At 35.6% G+C, this 14,387-nt stretch overlaps 1 protein-coding gene across 1 annotated transcript in view; it reads right to left on the bottom strand.

Annotated features, from left to right (window-relative positions):
* Window positions 1-13,885, bottom strand: part of ARHGAP15 (Rho GTPase activating protein 15) — a 591,169-nt gene extending 577,284 nt beyond the window's left edge. Inside the window, exon 1 of the mRNA XM_060106959.1 lies at window positions 13,721-13,885. Coding sequence (XP_059962942.1) covers window positions 13,721-13,885 — 165 coding nt within the window. The remainder of the gene's footprint in view (window positions 1-13,720) is intronic.
* Window positions 13,886-14,387: the final 502 nt, after the last annotated feature.

The following is a 14,387-nucleotide window of genomic DNA, read 5'->3' as shown; positions in this document are numbered from 1 at the left end:
TGACTTGGTAAAGCCGACGCTCCAGAAAAAGAAATTTTGGCTATAAGCAGCTGTGTTGAGACTGTTTGTGGAGTTCCTTTTTTTGTGTGTTTCATTTTTTATGGGATGTTACATGTCAATTGAAAAAGATATAAAAATTCTAACGAAGTTTAATAGTCTTCAAATTAACTTTAATTACTAAAAATGTAAAGTAAATGATAAGATATAAAAGATAAGATAAAGTAAAAGATAAGATGACTAGTCAAATCTAAATTGATTTAAAATTTGTATAATATTGTGAACTGTCAGATAGCATCATTTCTCATTTCTAAGGGCCTGGTGTGATTCTTTTTTGTAATATTTAGAAGTGCACTGCTTCACTTAAATACAAGGCAGCTTAACATCAAGCTTTCAGAAATATTTAACAAAACCCACAAAAGTTAAATCATAGATAAATCAGAATAAACAGAATATTTATAACATAGTGAGAAGAAAACACTATCTGCATAGATAATCACAGTTATCTTTTAGTGTTGTCTAAAAGGTAGCAAGTTGTTTGTTAATTTATAATAATATAAGAGTCTAAAATTGAAATTAATCCCAAGTGAAAAAATCTGAATAAGAAAATTCATATTTAGCTATATAACAGAATGTTTTCACACTCTCAGTGAAATGTGGTAGAGACTACATTTCCAAATGTATGACTAACAATTGTCATCTTCTAAATTCTCAAATTGATAACTAACAGTTGTCATCTTCTGACTTGCCACATTATGTTCTCAATTCTAAATAGTCAGTCACTGAAATAACTCTAAGATTACAAGCTGAAATATCTTCAGGGCCAAGCAGGTAGCATAAGTTGATGAAGACACCGCTACTCCAACTAAAGCCTTTCAAAGTCAAAATTTTAAAAACACCATCCCAAACAAAAAATACCTATGGGCAAAATTGGGTCATCCACTTGTTTGTGACCTCTGCTTTAGACTATTAGCCTCTTGTCACTAGTATATATGAAATCAATATTGTCCTTAAACAAATCCTTGAAGCATAGGTAAAAGGAAGCTATCAGAGTTCTAGGTACATGTTTGTGATCTTGGAAAGCATAGATCTTTCAAGATTGGTTTCAGCTAAGCTGTCAGGCAGCAGGTGGGGATCTCAGAATTGTAAAGGTCAACATGAGTGGAGAGAAGCTCAGATTGAAAGTCAAAAGGTGTAAAACAGTTCTCTTTAACGCATCCAGGATCTAGTCTGGGTTTCCTTGTCCATTCTTATAGCAAGACTGCTGTCCAATTATGCACACATTAGAGAAATAAGAAACTATGAAGTCTCGATAGAAACTATTTTGTGCATGATCAAGTGCAGGCATACTTTGGAGACATTGCAGGTACGGTTCCAGACCACTGCAAAAAAGCTCATATCACAATAAAGCTAGTCACACAAATGTTTTGGTTTCCAGGGCATATCAAGTTATGTTTACACTATACTGTAGTCTTTTATGTGCTCAATAGCATTATGTCTAAAGAAGTACATACCTTAATTAAAAAATACTTTATTTCTAAAAAATGCCAAAATAATTACAATAGTAACATCAAAGATCACTGATCACAGATCACCATAACAAATATAATTATAATGAAAAATTCTGAAATATAATGAGAATTACCAAAAGGTGACACAGAGACACGAAATGAGCGAATGCTCTTGGTAAAATTGCACCAATTTGCTGAACTCAATGTTGCCACAAACTTTCAATTTGTAAAAAAAAAAAAGCGCAATATCTGTGAAGTGAAATAAAATGAAGCGCAATAAAGGGAGATATGCCTTTATTCGGAAATACCTAAGAATTGCCTTGCTTTAGGTGGAGCTAAGTCTTTAAACTGGTCAACTGATTGGCTTATTTCAAAACCTGGATATTACTGTATTTTGACCCTAGTTTGTCTATGCAATTTGAAGAAATTATTCTTCAAAACATTTTTTTCCTTTCTTTTTTTTCCTGAATAGAATAAACCTCAAAATAGCTCATACTGCCAACTGAGCCTCTGCTCTCTGATCTTTGCTTTGGTGTAGGAGCGTATTAGCGTCATAGCCGGCAATGTGTCTTAAGGACTCTGATAGCATGCTAGTCTTAAATAGATGAGGATAACACTAATGATAGGGGCTACTTAGGTGGGTGTGCAAATTAAGTCATTTCTTCCATGATCAACCCCCAAAATTTCACAAATCATGGGTACTTGGAGGACAACGTTCAGCCAGATAATCGGCAAAGATCATAATAAAAAATGTTTAAAAGTCAAGAACTTGGTGAAAATTTTGAATGCTCTGTAAAAGGCTAAGTTGGGTCTGTATTCAATTTTCCTGTTGAAAGCATAAACAGCCCTAGATGTCAAGTATACATACTAACATATTAACTTGTATTCATAAAAATTATTATTTCAACTACTCCAGTTAAACATTTATGATAAGTTTTTGAAGACTAAGGAAGAGGGAATAAGAATGGGTAATGAATAAAAATGGCATTATAAATTTAACCAGTTGAGAATACTTGCACCTTGATTTATTACCAAAAAAAAAAAAAAAGTACTCTAATAACTTGTGTTTGCCAAAGGAAAAAAGACATAGGAAATAGGTCTGCTAAAGTGTGCTACAGAGAGTTTAAAGTAGGCTAAAATCAGGTGGGAGTTCCACAATTTCAAATTTTAAAAAAAGTCTTGTTTGAGATTTACAACCCACAGAAATGCGTCTACAGGAAGAGACAGTGAAGGTCTCTTATTTCACAGGTCAATTTTAAACACTGTGTATAATATTTCTGACAAAATGTAAGGTACATGATGCTAGTACCAGTACTGAGAATGAGGAGGAGCTGGTGGTGACCATGATGACATCTAGAAAGCAAACAGGCTGAGCCTGAGCTATCCTGTGATAGCTATATATATAGCTATATAGATATAATGATTCTACCTCACCTGAATGTAAACTCCAAGAGGACAGAGAACCTTTCTGTTTTGTATCCCCAGGTTTCAACACAGTCTCTGACATAGAGTAGGTGCCAGTAAATGTCTTCCAAATGAATAAAAGAATGGACTGATGAATGAACGGATGAAAGTAGTTGACCTGCTCACCCACTTTTCAGTCTGGGGACTCTTAATGGGTTGGGATGATGACAACTCCATGAGCTGGAAATTATTAATGCAGGGACCTCAGGACACACTGTTAGAGTAACATTCTCTAGGGTTTTTGTTACATAAGACTGAGGATGCCAGGATAAAAATAACAATTATAATATTCCCTTATATTTAGGGCTTTATTACCCAAAATGTGTTGTAGATGAGAATTATAAAGCTACCAAATTAATAATCTGTGTGATAGTAAAATCTTATTCATTGGTAATTTCAAGACAAGAAAGAAAATGTCTTTCTTTCTCTCTTTCTTTCTTTTCTTTTCTTTTTCCTTTTTTTTAAACGATGATATTAAAAGCATGGAGGTTAAAGATAGCACATCCAGGAATGTAAACTTCTTTCCTGTCTATTTGATCATGTGTTATTGGCATTAATACTGTCAATAATTCATGGTAAAAGAGGAAGTTGCCATGAAATGTTACCCACTGTCAGGCTATGATCAATAGGTAAGACCACAGTGGGTGATATATTATCAAGTATAAGCCAGATTAACTTTCCCATGGATTTTAAGAGTAGTAGTTACACTCACTTTGTCTAACCTGAGCTAAGCTTATTCATTATCCTTTCCCTGCTGATTTAGACTACTCCTTGAAAACATTTTATCTAAGTACAGAATATCAGCTCTTGCTATTTAATTCCTGTGATCTGGCAGTGGGACTCTAGGATTTGCCCCCATGTTTTGATGTTGGTGTTTATATTTGAGCAAACAAAACTGTCACTTTGTTTTCCTGTCTTCCTATATTGGGTCACTTTGTGCTACATGATATGATCTAAGACAATTCAATGCAAGGAGACACATGTCCCTTCTCATTGGGAATACGAAGACTGCAGCTTCCTTTTACCCTGTGGGAAAGAAAGCAGGTCAGGTGTCCAAAAGTAGTGGAGGAAAGTTAGTGTCATCACTATTCCTCCTCCTCCATAGAAATAATATAAGATTATGAGGCAAGAACAGTGCTGGTTTCTTCATGAAGGGATTAAAAAAAAAAAAAAACAGTACCATGGTCGTTTGTGTTTATGGTATTGTGGAAAGGCACTCACATAAAAACAAGACTACCACTTCTGAACATTTTCAAACACATTATTAATTGGATATCTTGGAATCTCAGGGAAAAAAATCACTTATTGAAATCACCTCCTCAGGGATAAGTAAATATGAAACATTAGTAAACATTTGACATTTTCTTTTTTATTTAGTAAGTGTAATCACCTGATTTATTTCCTTTTGGTTTTCAAGGCCAGATCTCTACAACATGTTGATACTTAAACACCAGAATTTGGCTTTGTTTCATTTTATGTTATGTTTTATGTCACCCAAATGCTGGTATATGAAATAATTTGGATATAAATGAGTGAGAGGTCTGTGTCAGCCAGTGTAATTTTATCAAAGGAATTTACATGTGGAAAAACGCATCATATCACGGTGACTACAGTGGCCACCAGAAAAAACATGCTGGTGCCTCTCCAGAAAAAAAAAAAAAAAAAAAGAATGGAATGCAATAATAAAAATGAGGTAGAGGAGGAAGCGGAGAAAGAATAAAGTAACTGAACTTCCTATGGGTTTCTCACCTTCCCCAAAGAGTCTATCCTCATTTTTGGAGCATATGATTTATCTCTCATTTTAGCATATCCTTAAACTTGCTTGACATATGACAACCATACATCCTGTTACAACTCAAATCCCATATCTCTTCCTCAATAAATGTACTGCCAGTGCATTGGAAGTGAATGGGAATCATAAAAATCCGTCACCTAAAAGGAGAAGCATGTGAGATTGCGCATAAAGAAGATGGCATCACTTCTGGGAGAAAGTGCCACATCGCTGTGCATTTGCTAATTACTTGCAACATGCATTAATGTATACAAAAATGCCTTTTTGTTACATGGTATTGTTTGGAAATGGTTCTGCTTATCAGTTTTTAATATGGTCTTTGAAAACTGACATGTACTTTACCCACATCTCTTTAGGAACACAGAGATTCAAAGGCTGGATAAAATAGTTTCATGCTTCCCAACATAAACCTGAGAGGGTAATTAAACAGATGGTAACAATAAACTGAATCTGAACATATGAGGGACTAAAGTCCCTTATTAAAAGCCTTACACACGGAAGGGAGGGGGAATGACAACTCTGGGGATGTGTTTTAGCAGCCAACACCTTTATGTCTGCCTTGACCTCAGAAGCAGAAGCTAATCAACCATTTAGGGATGGGTTTCCTACCACCTGGGAGAGGGCACACAAGAGGTCTTCTGCACAGTCTGAGGAGCAGGAATGCAAAATAGATGTGTGACTCTAAAGGAAAGCAACTGTTCCTCAGGATTGCCTTCAAAGACACCAGCTTTAGACACACCAATTTTGTAACTATAAATCTACCCTATTCCCATCCCTCCCCCACCCCACACACATACACACACATCAAAACCTACACTGGTGGACTTATGCTCCGACAGCACAAGCTATCTTCTTCCATGTGAGGCCAAAAACTAGGTACTGTAGATTTCTGTGATGACATAGTTATTCTGAATATTTCCAACCTCATTTCTGGGAACCAAATGATCTCCTACTTATTCCATCCTTGAAACATACTGGAATTTGACTTATTTCTCAGATCTTAACATTGTCTGTCCTGAATTAAATCTATGGGAAGAAGAGTATTGAAGCAATCTTGATATTTCAGCTTATAACTATATGTAGGTGGCTATTTTTTATAGAATATAATCTCAAATATATAAATATTATATACATATCTCTCTCACTCTGAAGTGAGAGACGTATATATGCATTTGTGTGTATATATATGTTTACTGTATTTTTATATATGCATAATAGATACGTGTGTTTATTTACACACACACACACACACACACACAGAAAGAATCCACTATATGCAAGAAAGGATCTTGTTACTGTAGAGGTTTGCAATGTTATTGTGCCATCACGCATGCAAAGATGCTATTTTGCCATTGCATAAGGCACTTACAGCCTAGGGGATAATCAAGTCAGTGTTTCTTCTTGTTTCTCAACCTGCTTCAGTTCTCTGCTTCACTTGGCAAGTTCTTTGAGTGTCATTTATAAGAAACATTCTGCATCAGTAAAACAATGACTTAGCTTAGCTAAGTGCTAGCAATCAAAGGACAATGTTCAACATACTGTGTTTTAGATTAATCAATGTTATAGTGATGATCTATTAAAGGAAATGTTTGAAAACTGAGGCAAGTATTAAGGTGGGAAAATGCACAAGGTATAGAAAAACGTAAATCCAATGGCAAATATTATTTACCAGCTTGCATTTTACCTTTCTGTGCATGTACATCAACATATAACACTGCCCAATTTTAATTTGGGGGTTTTGATACTTAATAGTATAAAAAGACTGTTCCCAGCTTCTGATACAATTGTACCTTAAATGACACATATTACCTTAGGAATTTGCCATAAAACCCTCATAATAATAGTGACTAAGGTTCTAAGTGACTAACTTATTTTAAGGGTGAAGAGTATTATATGAATTAAATAAGAGATGCTGCAAATAACTTAGTGGAAAAGCATAGCTGCTGCCACACAGAGTATTAGGTAACCTTTTTTTTAATTAGAATGTACACTTTTAGATTACTGATTATGAATATCAGGGGACCCAAGATTTTGATTCATCAGTAATTCTCCTTCATGTCTACACTAAGACGTAAAAATGAGACCTCTGGCTCAACTCGGTATTTCAGAGCCTTTACATGCTGGTGCAGAACCTATTTTACCTGTAATCTCTAGTACTGCTCTGCCCCCTTGTGCTGCTGCAGTGAACTCAACAGAGGAGCAGTTCGCCTTAATCTTTGTACACATACTACAGAAAAACCCCACTGTCACTTCTCACTTTTCTGGCAAGTTCAAGGTCAGTGTCTAGCTATTTTCAGCTCATCTCTTCTTGATCCATGCAGAGAAATGACAAGGTAACATGATTCGGGGTCAGCTGTATTACAGGAACTGTTACATAAACGGAGAAAGTGAAAATCAATCCAAGCAGACAGTGACTTCAGGATAATCAACGCTCACTGGATGCCTCTGTCAGCTCGCCTGCATCAAATACCGTGTGACTTCTGTCAGATCTTTTTAATAAAACTATGTTCTCACTTTCAGCAACCTGAATAAATATTTCTCTTGAGCTGAATTTTTTAGACTACGTTGGCCTTCCAGATTTGTAAACTATGCCAATAATGCCTTGAAAAAATTCATGCATGATACCCGTTATCCTACAGTTTGTTATTGACCTGATATGGAAGGTACTGCTGTAAAAACGCCCTTTTTTGACTGATCCATGAGAACTTTCCTACAGACTGCTGCACCTTCTGCATTGAACTCAACGCATTCCCCAAATCATCCTCAGCCCTAATTCCTCTCTCTTCCTCCTTGTTTAATAGAACACCTTAATCAATCATTTCTTGTTGGGAGATGAGTATTTTTTCCTCCTTTTTAGATGTTCATTGTTGCTCTCCTTTTTAATCTCTGTATTTTCTGCCAGGACATTTTCCCCTAATATAGAACTGGAAGCACAGTATTTAACAAGATGTTACACTTTAGTGGCATTCCCACTGACAGCACCTGATATGTCAGTTTAGGGAAGGAGCTATTTTATCCCACCCACCTTGTGCTCCCTTGAAACTGTGAGGAAGGCAGTACTCCATTGAAGTACAATTTACCATAATATTAGTTGTCAGTAAATTCAAAGACGGAACTCCTAAAGCTATAAAATGGATTAGAAGCAATTTTAAAAAGAATTAACAAACTAGAGTAAGAGTATACTGTCAACAAACAAATGCTCCATCATAGGACTGTAATTTGGAATTTTAATTACCCCTCTGCTTCTGTAACAAAACAATGTCTGAACTGGCAGCGATTTGAATCTCTCACAGGTCATTGAGCATTCTAGTTAATTACTCTATGAATAGCCTGTTTTTCTCCCCTCTGGAAACACGTTTCTAATGGCAGTCAAGGTCTGACAAATGTGTCATCTACATAATTAGCTAGGAAGCAACACAAAACATTAAACATGCTTTGTGCCGACAACTATCAAAACATTTCATTTGTTGTCAATTATTCATTACTTTGTAGGTTCTGAAGGGGTTGTTATTATGGAAATAAGTCCAGATGCTAACAAGGTTAGAGTTTTGGATTCAAATTAGTAATCAGAGGACTAAAGTAAAAAAAAAATGTATCTCATGTACATTCAGCGCCATGTTCAATCAGTAGGAGATTATAAACAAATTTAGCTATGCTCAAGTTAAAATGGAAACGATGCAACCACGAACGTGAACTCAAGAGCCCCAGCTCATTCTTTGAAGTACAGACTCTACACTGTCAATGAAAACTTCCTGAACATTTGGCAAGTCCAATTTGTGCTTGGTAAACAGAGTTAAAGATTTTCACAGCATGAGATGACATGGGACGGCAAGGACAAGGAAAGAAATCTCTAGTGTTCTTTTATTCTTCTTTCCTTCCTCCCACCTCAGGGCATTTTATTTAAAAGTCAAAAATCTAGCTAAATAAACATTTTCTTCTGCTTTACAGCAGACTGGTTACCTTAGCTAACCCTTGAATTTCATGATTTCTTTTTTTTGCTATTTCTGAAATCTTGTTTCTTTTATTATTGTTTTAATATCATATATAAAACCAAGTATTGTCTTGAAAGCAGTACTCCTAATGTATATAGAGGATATAAAAAGATTTCTCAACAAAATTGACCTCTCAGTGGCAGAGAAAATTGCAGTGGAAGACACATTATTTCATAGTCATATCTGAGGTTTGGATCTATGGAGAGTCTGACTCCACTGTCCTCCAGCTTTTCCTTATAAACCAAAATGGCTTACAAATGTCATACACAATAGTCCAATAAAGATTAGGAACAAAACACTGTCCTTACACTGATGAGATAAGAAAGATTTAACTGTAGAATGCAGTGTATAAGAACAGTTCATAAGGCTTGTTCTTGAATCAGAAAAATAGAATTCAAATTATATGTGTGTGTCTAGAATTTAATCGAGGTGATGAGTTTATTTTCTACATAATGTTTGATCAGATGCCTGTACTACAGAGCTAGATAAAAAGAAAAGAAAGAAAACAAATTCTATCAGGAAAAATCAAGAAGACCCGTTATCTACAGAGTGTGCAAACTATGTCAGGAAATAATTCCACCCTGAGCTCTGAGAATGCCCAGTTAATAAAAAGAGATCAGCCACTCGCTAAGAGAAAATAATTGTCTGTATCTATATTTTTCAAAGCAAAAAGGCAGCCACATCTTACACTAAATAGGACACATTAAGGCTTTAATAATCTTTATGCAGAAGGAAACTAATCCATTTTCAGATCATACGATCCACAGCAATAAAAGGAAATCATCAAACTAAAAACAATTTTAGAGATGGCTGCAGACTCTCATTTAATTAACATTCAACAGATCATATATTTATGAGGAAGTCAAAATATTTAGGAAGCCTATAATCCTGTAAGCCTTAATGTGGTATAAAAACAACAAATAAATGCAAAGTGTTACTGTTATACATGCCTGCCTGATCAATGGTTTTCACATATTGATCTATAAATGGAGTTGACAGTCTGTGTTGGCTGCACATTTTCCAAGCAGCGCTATTTTTGTATAAAACCAATACGGGCAATTACCTTTGTTTGAGATGCCAAGTCTTATCAATTCAATGTGATTTAGTGTCATTTTAATTAAATATCAGGATCCACTTCAGGACAATTTATACAAACAAAGCCTCAAACCTATCTATAAGCTTGATTTGAAGTAAACATGGACAAGTCCTACAGCCTCATAATATTTCTCAAAATCTCTGCTAAACAGAAGGCTTATATTTTTAGTAGCAATTTTTATGTCTGCCTTTTTAGCTAGCCACAACTTTGGCAAGTATCCTAAAATCACAGAAGTAAGAAACAAAGGAAAATTGTTTCCTCTTTTTCCTTATAATATATTAAAAAGAAAAATGAAGGAACACTGTATGTTAAGAGAAGCACAAGGAGTCTTGTATGTTAATGTTTAGGAATGGCTTGACCTAAGTCTTTATCTGAACACTAATTAAAAAAATATTTCCCTGTCCATGATAGCTATGAATGGAGTGATGCACTTCTGCAGGGTTTACAAGATAGAAATGGTGAATATTCATACATGTTGCTGCTTAAGACACCAGTATTAGATGCCGGAACTGCTCCTGCCTGCAAATCCTATGTCTGCAGTTTCCTGACTTGGGCTATTTAAACTCTTCATTAATATCTATTTTCAAACTGTCTAGTAGGCTGGGCATACCTCTTATAAATAACATCAAAGCCACATTAAACCTTTTGCATTAGCTATTTGCTGGATTGCACATTAGCCTTTTTAGCCCTTAAGGAGGCACACTTTACTTGCCCCCATTTACGTTCACTAAGCCTTCTGCTTCTGTGTTTAGCACATTCAGGTAAATCAGCAGTCCACCTTTAAGAGGTCTCACTCCAATGCTCAGGGTGAGAGAACAAATCACTGAGACCAAAGAGCATTCCCTCCCCACCAAATGAAGGTCTCCAGATGGCTCTCACAGATACGCAGTTTTCTTACTAACCATGTCATTAGATGTCCAAACTTCCCACCTCTCCAACATTTCTTAGAAAGCAAAGTGGCCTCTGAATTTTGAAAGGCATTGATCTTATGAACCACATAAAAATGACTGTTTGGTGTTTAAAGAAAATGATGCATGCCACCAATAAAATACTAATGGAGTATTGATACCTGTTTTACTGGAATGCTTCCCTGCAGCACTTAGGCAATCAAAACTTTTAATTCAACAAGTAAATTCACCTGTGTTTGCACAGCTTCGGGTCGAATAAATGTTTATATTGGCATTTCAAAATACTCCTCGACTTAAGATATGAAGAATACAGGCTCTTATGACATGTATAGGAGAATTTTTTATTGTGTTCTGAGTTCACAGTCATATTAACATGTTTTTAATTAAGCAAAATTTTAAGAGGACTTTATGAATTAATGACAAAATTATACAATTGATTTGACCCTAGAATGTTTGTATATTGTTTTTGTAATAAGTGAAATCATAGAAATGTGTAATACCAGATATTTGTGTTATTATATACTCTGATAAGTCCATATTAGATTTGCAGAATTGATATGCAAGTGACAAGTAGTATATATACGCCATATATATTAAATAGGATGCATAATACATATATAGTCTCTAAGTACTCAATTTTTTTCTGTACAGATTAAATGTATCTCTGTTACAGCAAGCCATGCCACATGTGAACCTGTGAACACATTTTTAGTGTGCATTTCCTCCCACTTCTCCTAAGTTCAAAATCTCCCCCTTTGACCTTACCCCAACCTCCAACTTCTGAAAAATCAAGTTCTTAGTTTAGCTTGAGCAGATATCTTTAACAGGCTTGTTTGAATAAATATGCCAAAATACTTTACATTCTGTCAGTATCTAGTCAGAAAATTGTGCATGGAAAAAAAGAGATGAAAAGAACTGAGACAGAAAGAAAATTAGTGCCATGGCAAGCTTTCAATACAGTATCTCTGAGCCAAGTTTTCTCGGTGAAATGACATATCCTCACTAAAATACCCCTTTTATATAATTATGCACCGAGCACACATAACCAAAAGTAACTTTTATTTTTGTTCCTTATCGAGGAATACATATTGCCGAGGCTAAGAATGCGGAAACAAAAGCTGGGATAATTATAGCTAATTTAACTTTGGAAAACTCTGATTCTCCAGCAGTCCAGCATATAACCGCCCAAACTAAAGTTATGTAACAAGGTAATATCAACAATGAGAAACTGCATGATAAAATCCTGCCCAAAAGTGAAAAATGCTAATTTTGTCTCATTTAGCAGCTGGATACAGAAATGCTCATTAGTTTTAAGAGGGTTAATCCTTTTAACTTTTGCATATTGATATGCCAATTATGCCTAATTGTACAAGAGGCATCAGTCAAGGTAATAGTGCATAAACACATGAAAGTTATTAAGTACATCCCAACATGTAATAAAGTAGGTGTTAATTGGTAGCTGAGTTCTGCGGGCTATTGAGGTGGATAATTCATTGAGAGATGGATCACTTGTAATTTCTCTCCATAATTCCTTTTGCAGTCTCATGCTGTGATGTTTTCATGCTTGTCAAAAACAACTGCGGCATAGTGCCTTTTGTTAAACACAGCCAATAAAATATGTTAGGCATCATTAAATATACTTAACTTTTAAACTTTTCCAAAGGTACAGTTCTTACTGATAATACATTATAGAGATTCCAATAATTTACTCTAACCATTTTCTCAAGTTCATGGTTGAGGAACGTTTTAGCAGGTTTCAACGCCAAGTCAGGCTGGCTGTGTTGTGCCTCCCAGCAGATAATACTTTTAAATGAGAAAATAAAGAAAGAAAAACGCATCTCTCAGTACCTTAACTGGGGATATGTTTCTCAATTTCAAAATATAATCACTGGCTTCCTCATGCTAAATTTGTCTATAATACCTGAAGAAAGGATGATTAAAACCATACATTTCTCAGGCTCCTGAGATCGTTGCGGGTTAATTTTGCACTTGAAATTCGAGTGAAAAACAGTGAATAAATATAATCGGTAACATGCTACTCAGCAAGTTGATCTCATTTAATAACTCAGTTAGGGAGCTGACTATTTCATAGGCCCCTATGATATTAACAGAACACTCAATTAATAGCTCACATGTTACTGCAGGGTGACTGGGACTCACAGCCTGTCCCCAGCTAACCTATTTCTTGCTCTTGCTCTCACTGTGAGAAACAAAATAGATCCGGGGTCCAAAAGAGTGGCTAACATTGCATAAATAATTTTGTAACATTCTATGGCCTCAGCTGCAAGTTACCACCATTATGGAAGAAAATTAACCAGAGGAGACTCATTGCAATCAGTGTGTTTAGTGGCTCAGGATGCGTGCAGGGGCAGGGACACAATTGGCAGTAGAGTTCATCTCTATTTTATTTCAAATCTTCCTAATGACACATTATGGAGACAAAATGGCTTCCTCTCCAAACCTTAAATCTCCACACCATCTCAACTGTTCAAGCTCATTCCAAATCAGATTGTAATTTCCAATATCATATATTGTTGGGAGATTTTAAGGAAGAGATTTTCATGTTTTTTAAAAGATTTTTTTCTCAGTTTATTCTTAGCTAATTTTAGCCTCTGGCTTTTCAAAGTGATGTACTGTATTGGAAGTACAAACACCACATGCTACCATAACCTCATTATTTTTATGACACTGAAGCATGATAGTGGAGGCCCTTAAAATGAGTCAAAGGTGCTCTTCAGTCTAGCTCCAAATCCACTTTATCACTCTGGATTAAGCCCAGCTCTTCTCTTGCAACTGGGGATATAATTATGACTATAAGTAGGCAAGATAAAATGCATTACAAAAACAGTTTTCTCATGCACATTAGGAAAACAAATAAAACAAGGCTAATTAGCTGGGGGTTTTTTTTCTCTTCTTTTACAAAATTCTATATATCAGGGAACTTGGGGTATTTGACTTACAGGTTCAGTGGCCTTCCCAGCATCAGTGAGGATCATGGATTTACTTTGGCTCAGCCTGCTGTGGTGGCTGTTGGCATTTTTGATTCTCATTTGCACAGCTCCAGTGCCTTGGCGGGTGGGATTCAGTGTTTCCACAGAGGTATCAGAATTTGTAGACTTCTGCATATTACAATGCTATCCTGATGAAATATAAAAGCATTATATTATTCTAAGTATATGCTTTTCCATGAAAAACTCCTGGTGGATTGCATATCCCTATACATCATTAAAGTACAAAAATGAAATAAAGTCTCCGCCTCTTTGAGTGGTGAAGAAGAAGGTAGTTACTTTGTAGTGCTTTTATCAATTGGACCTCTGTATTCCGATGGTACTGTATACGTGCCAGAGGATTTCAATTCATAGATAGCACACTCAAATTCTGTGTAGTTTCTTAATTCGATTAAGGAACTCCTAATGGCAATATGATATGGTCTCCCTTATATAGAAATGATATTGCCAACTAAGCATCTTCTGGGTATATGCTCTTTTCATTCACAATGTCTTTGATCTATCACCCACCCCATCCCAACCCACCTCCAGACACTACCACCAGCAGCCTTTTTTGGTGAACAAAAACCTCTGTGAATAAGGTCAAATTTAAGTGTGTAAAATTGGAGGAAAGCAAGCT

The sequence above is a fragment of the Mesoplodon densirostris genome, chromosome 8 (assembly GCF_025265405.1).
Source record: "Mesoplodon densirostris isolate mMesDen1 chromosome 8, mMesDen1 primary haplotype, whole genome shotgun sequence".
Lineage (NCBI taxonomy): Eukaryota > Metazoa > Chordata > Mammalia > Artiodactyla > Ziphiidae > Mesoplodon > Mesoplodon densirostris.
The sequence above is the reverse complement of the archived record's forward strand: the minus strand, read 5'-3'. Positions and strand labels throughout refer to the sequence as shown.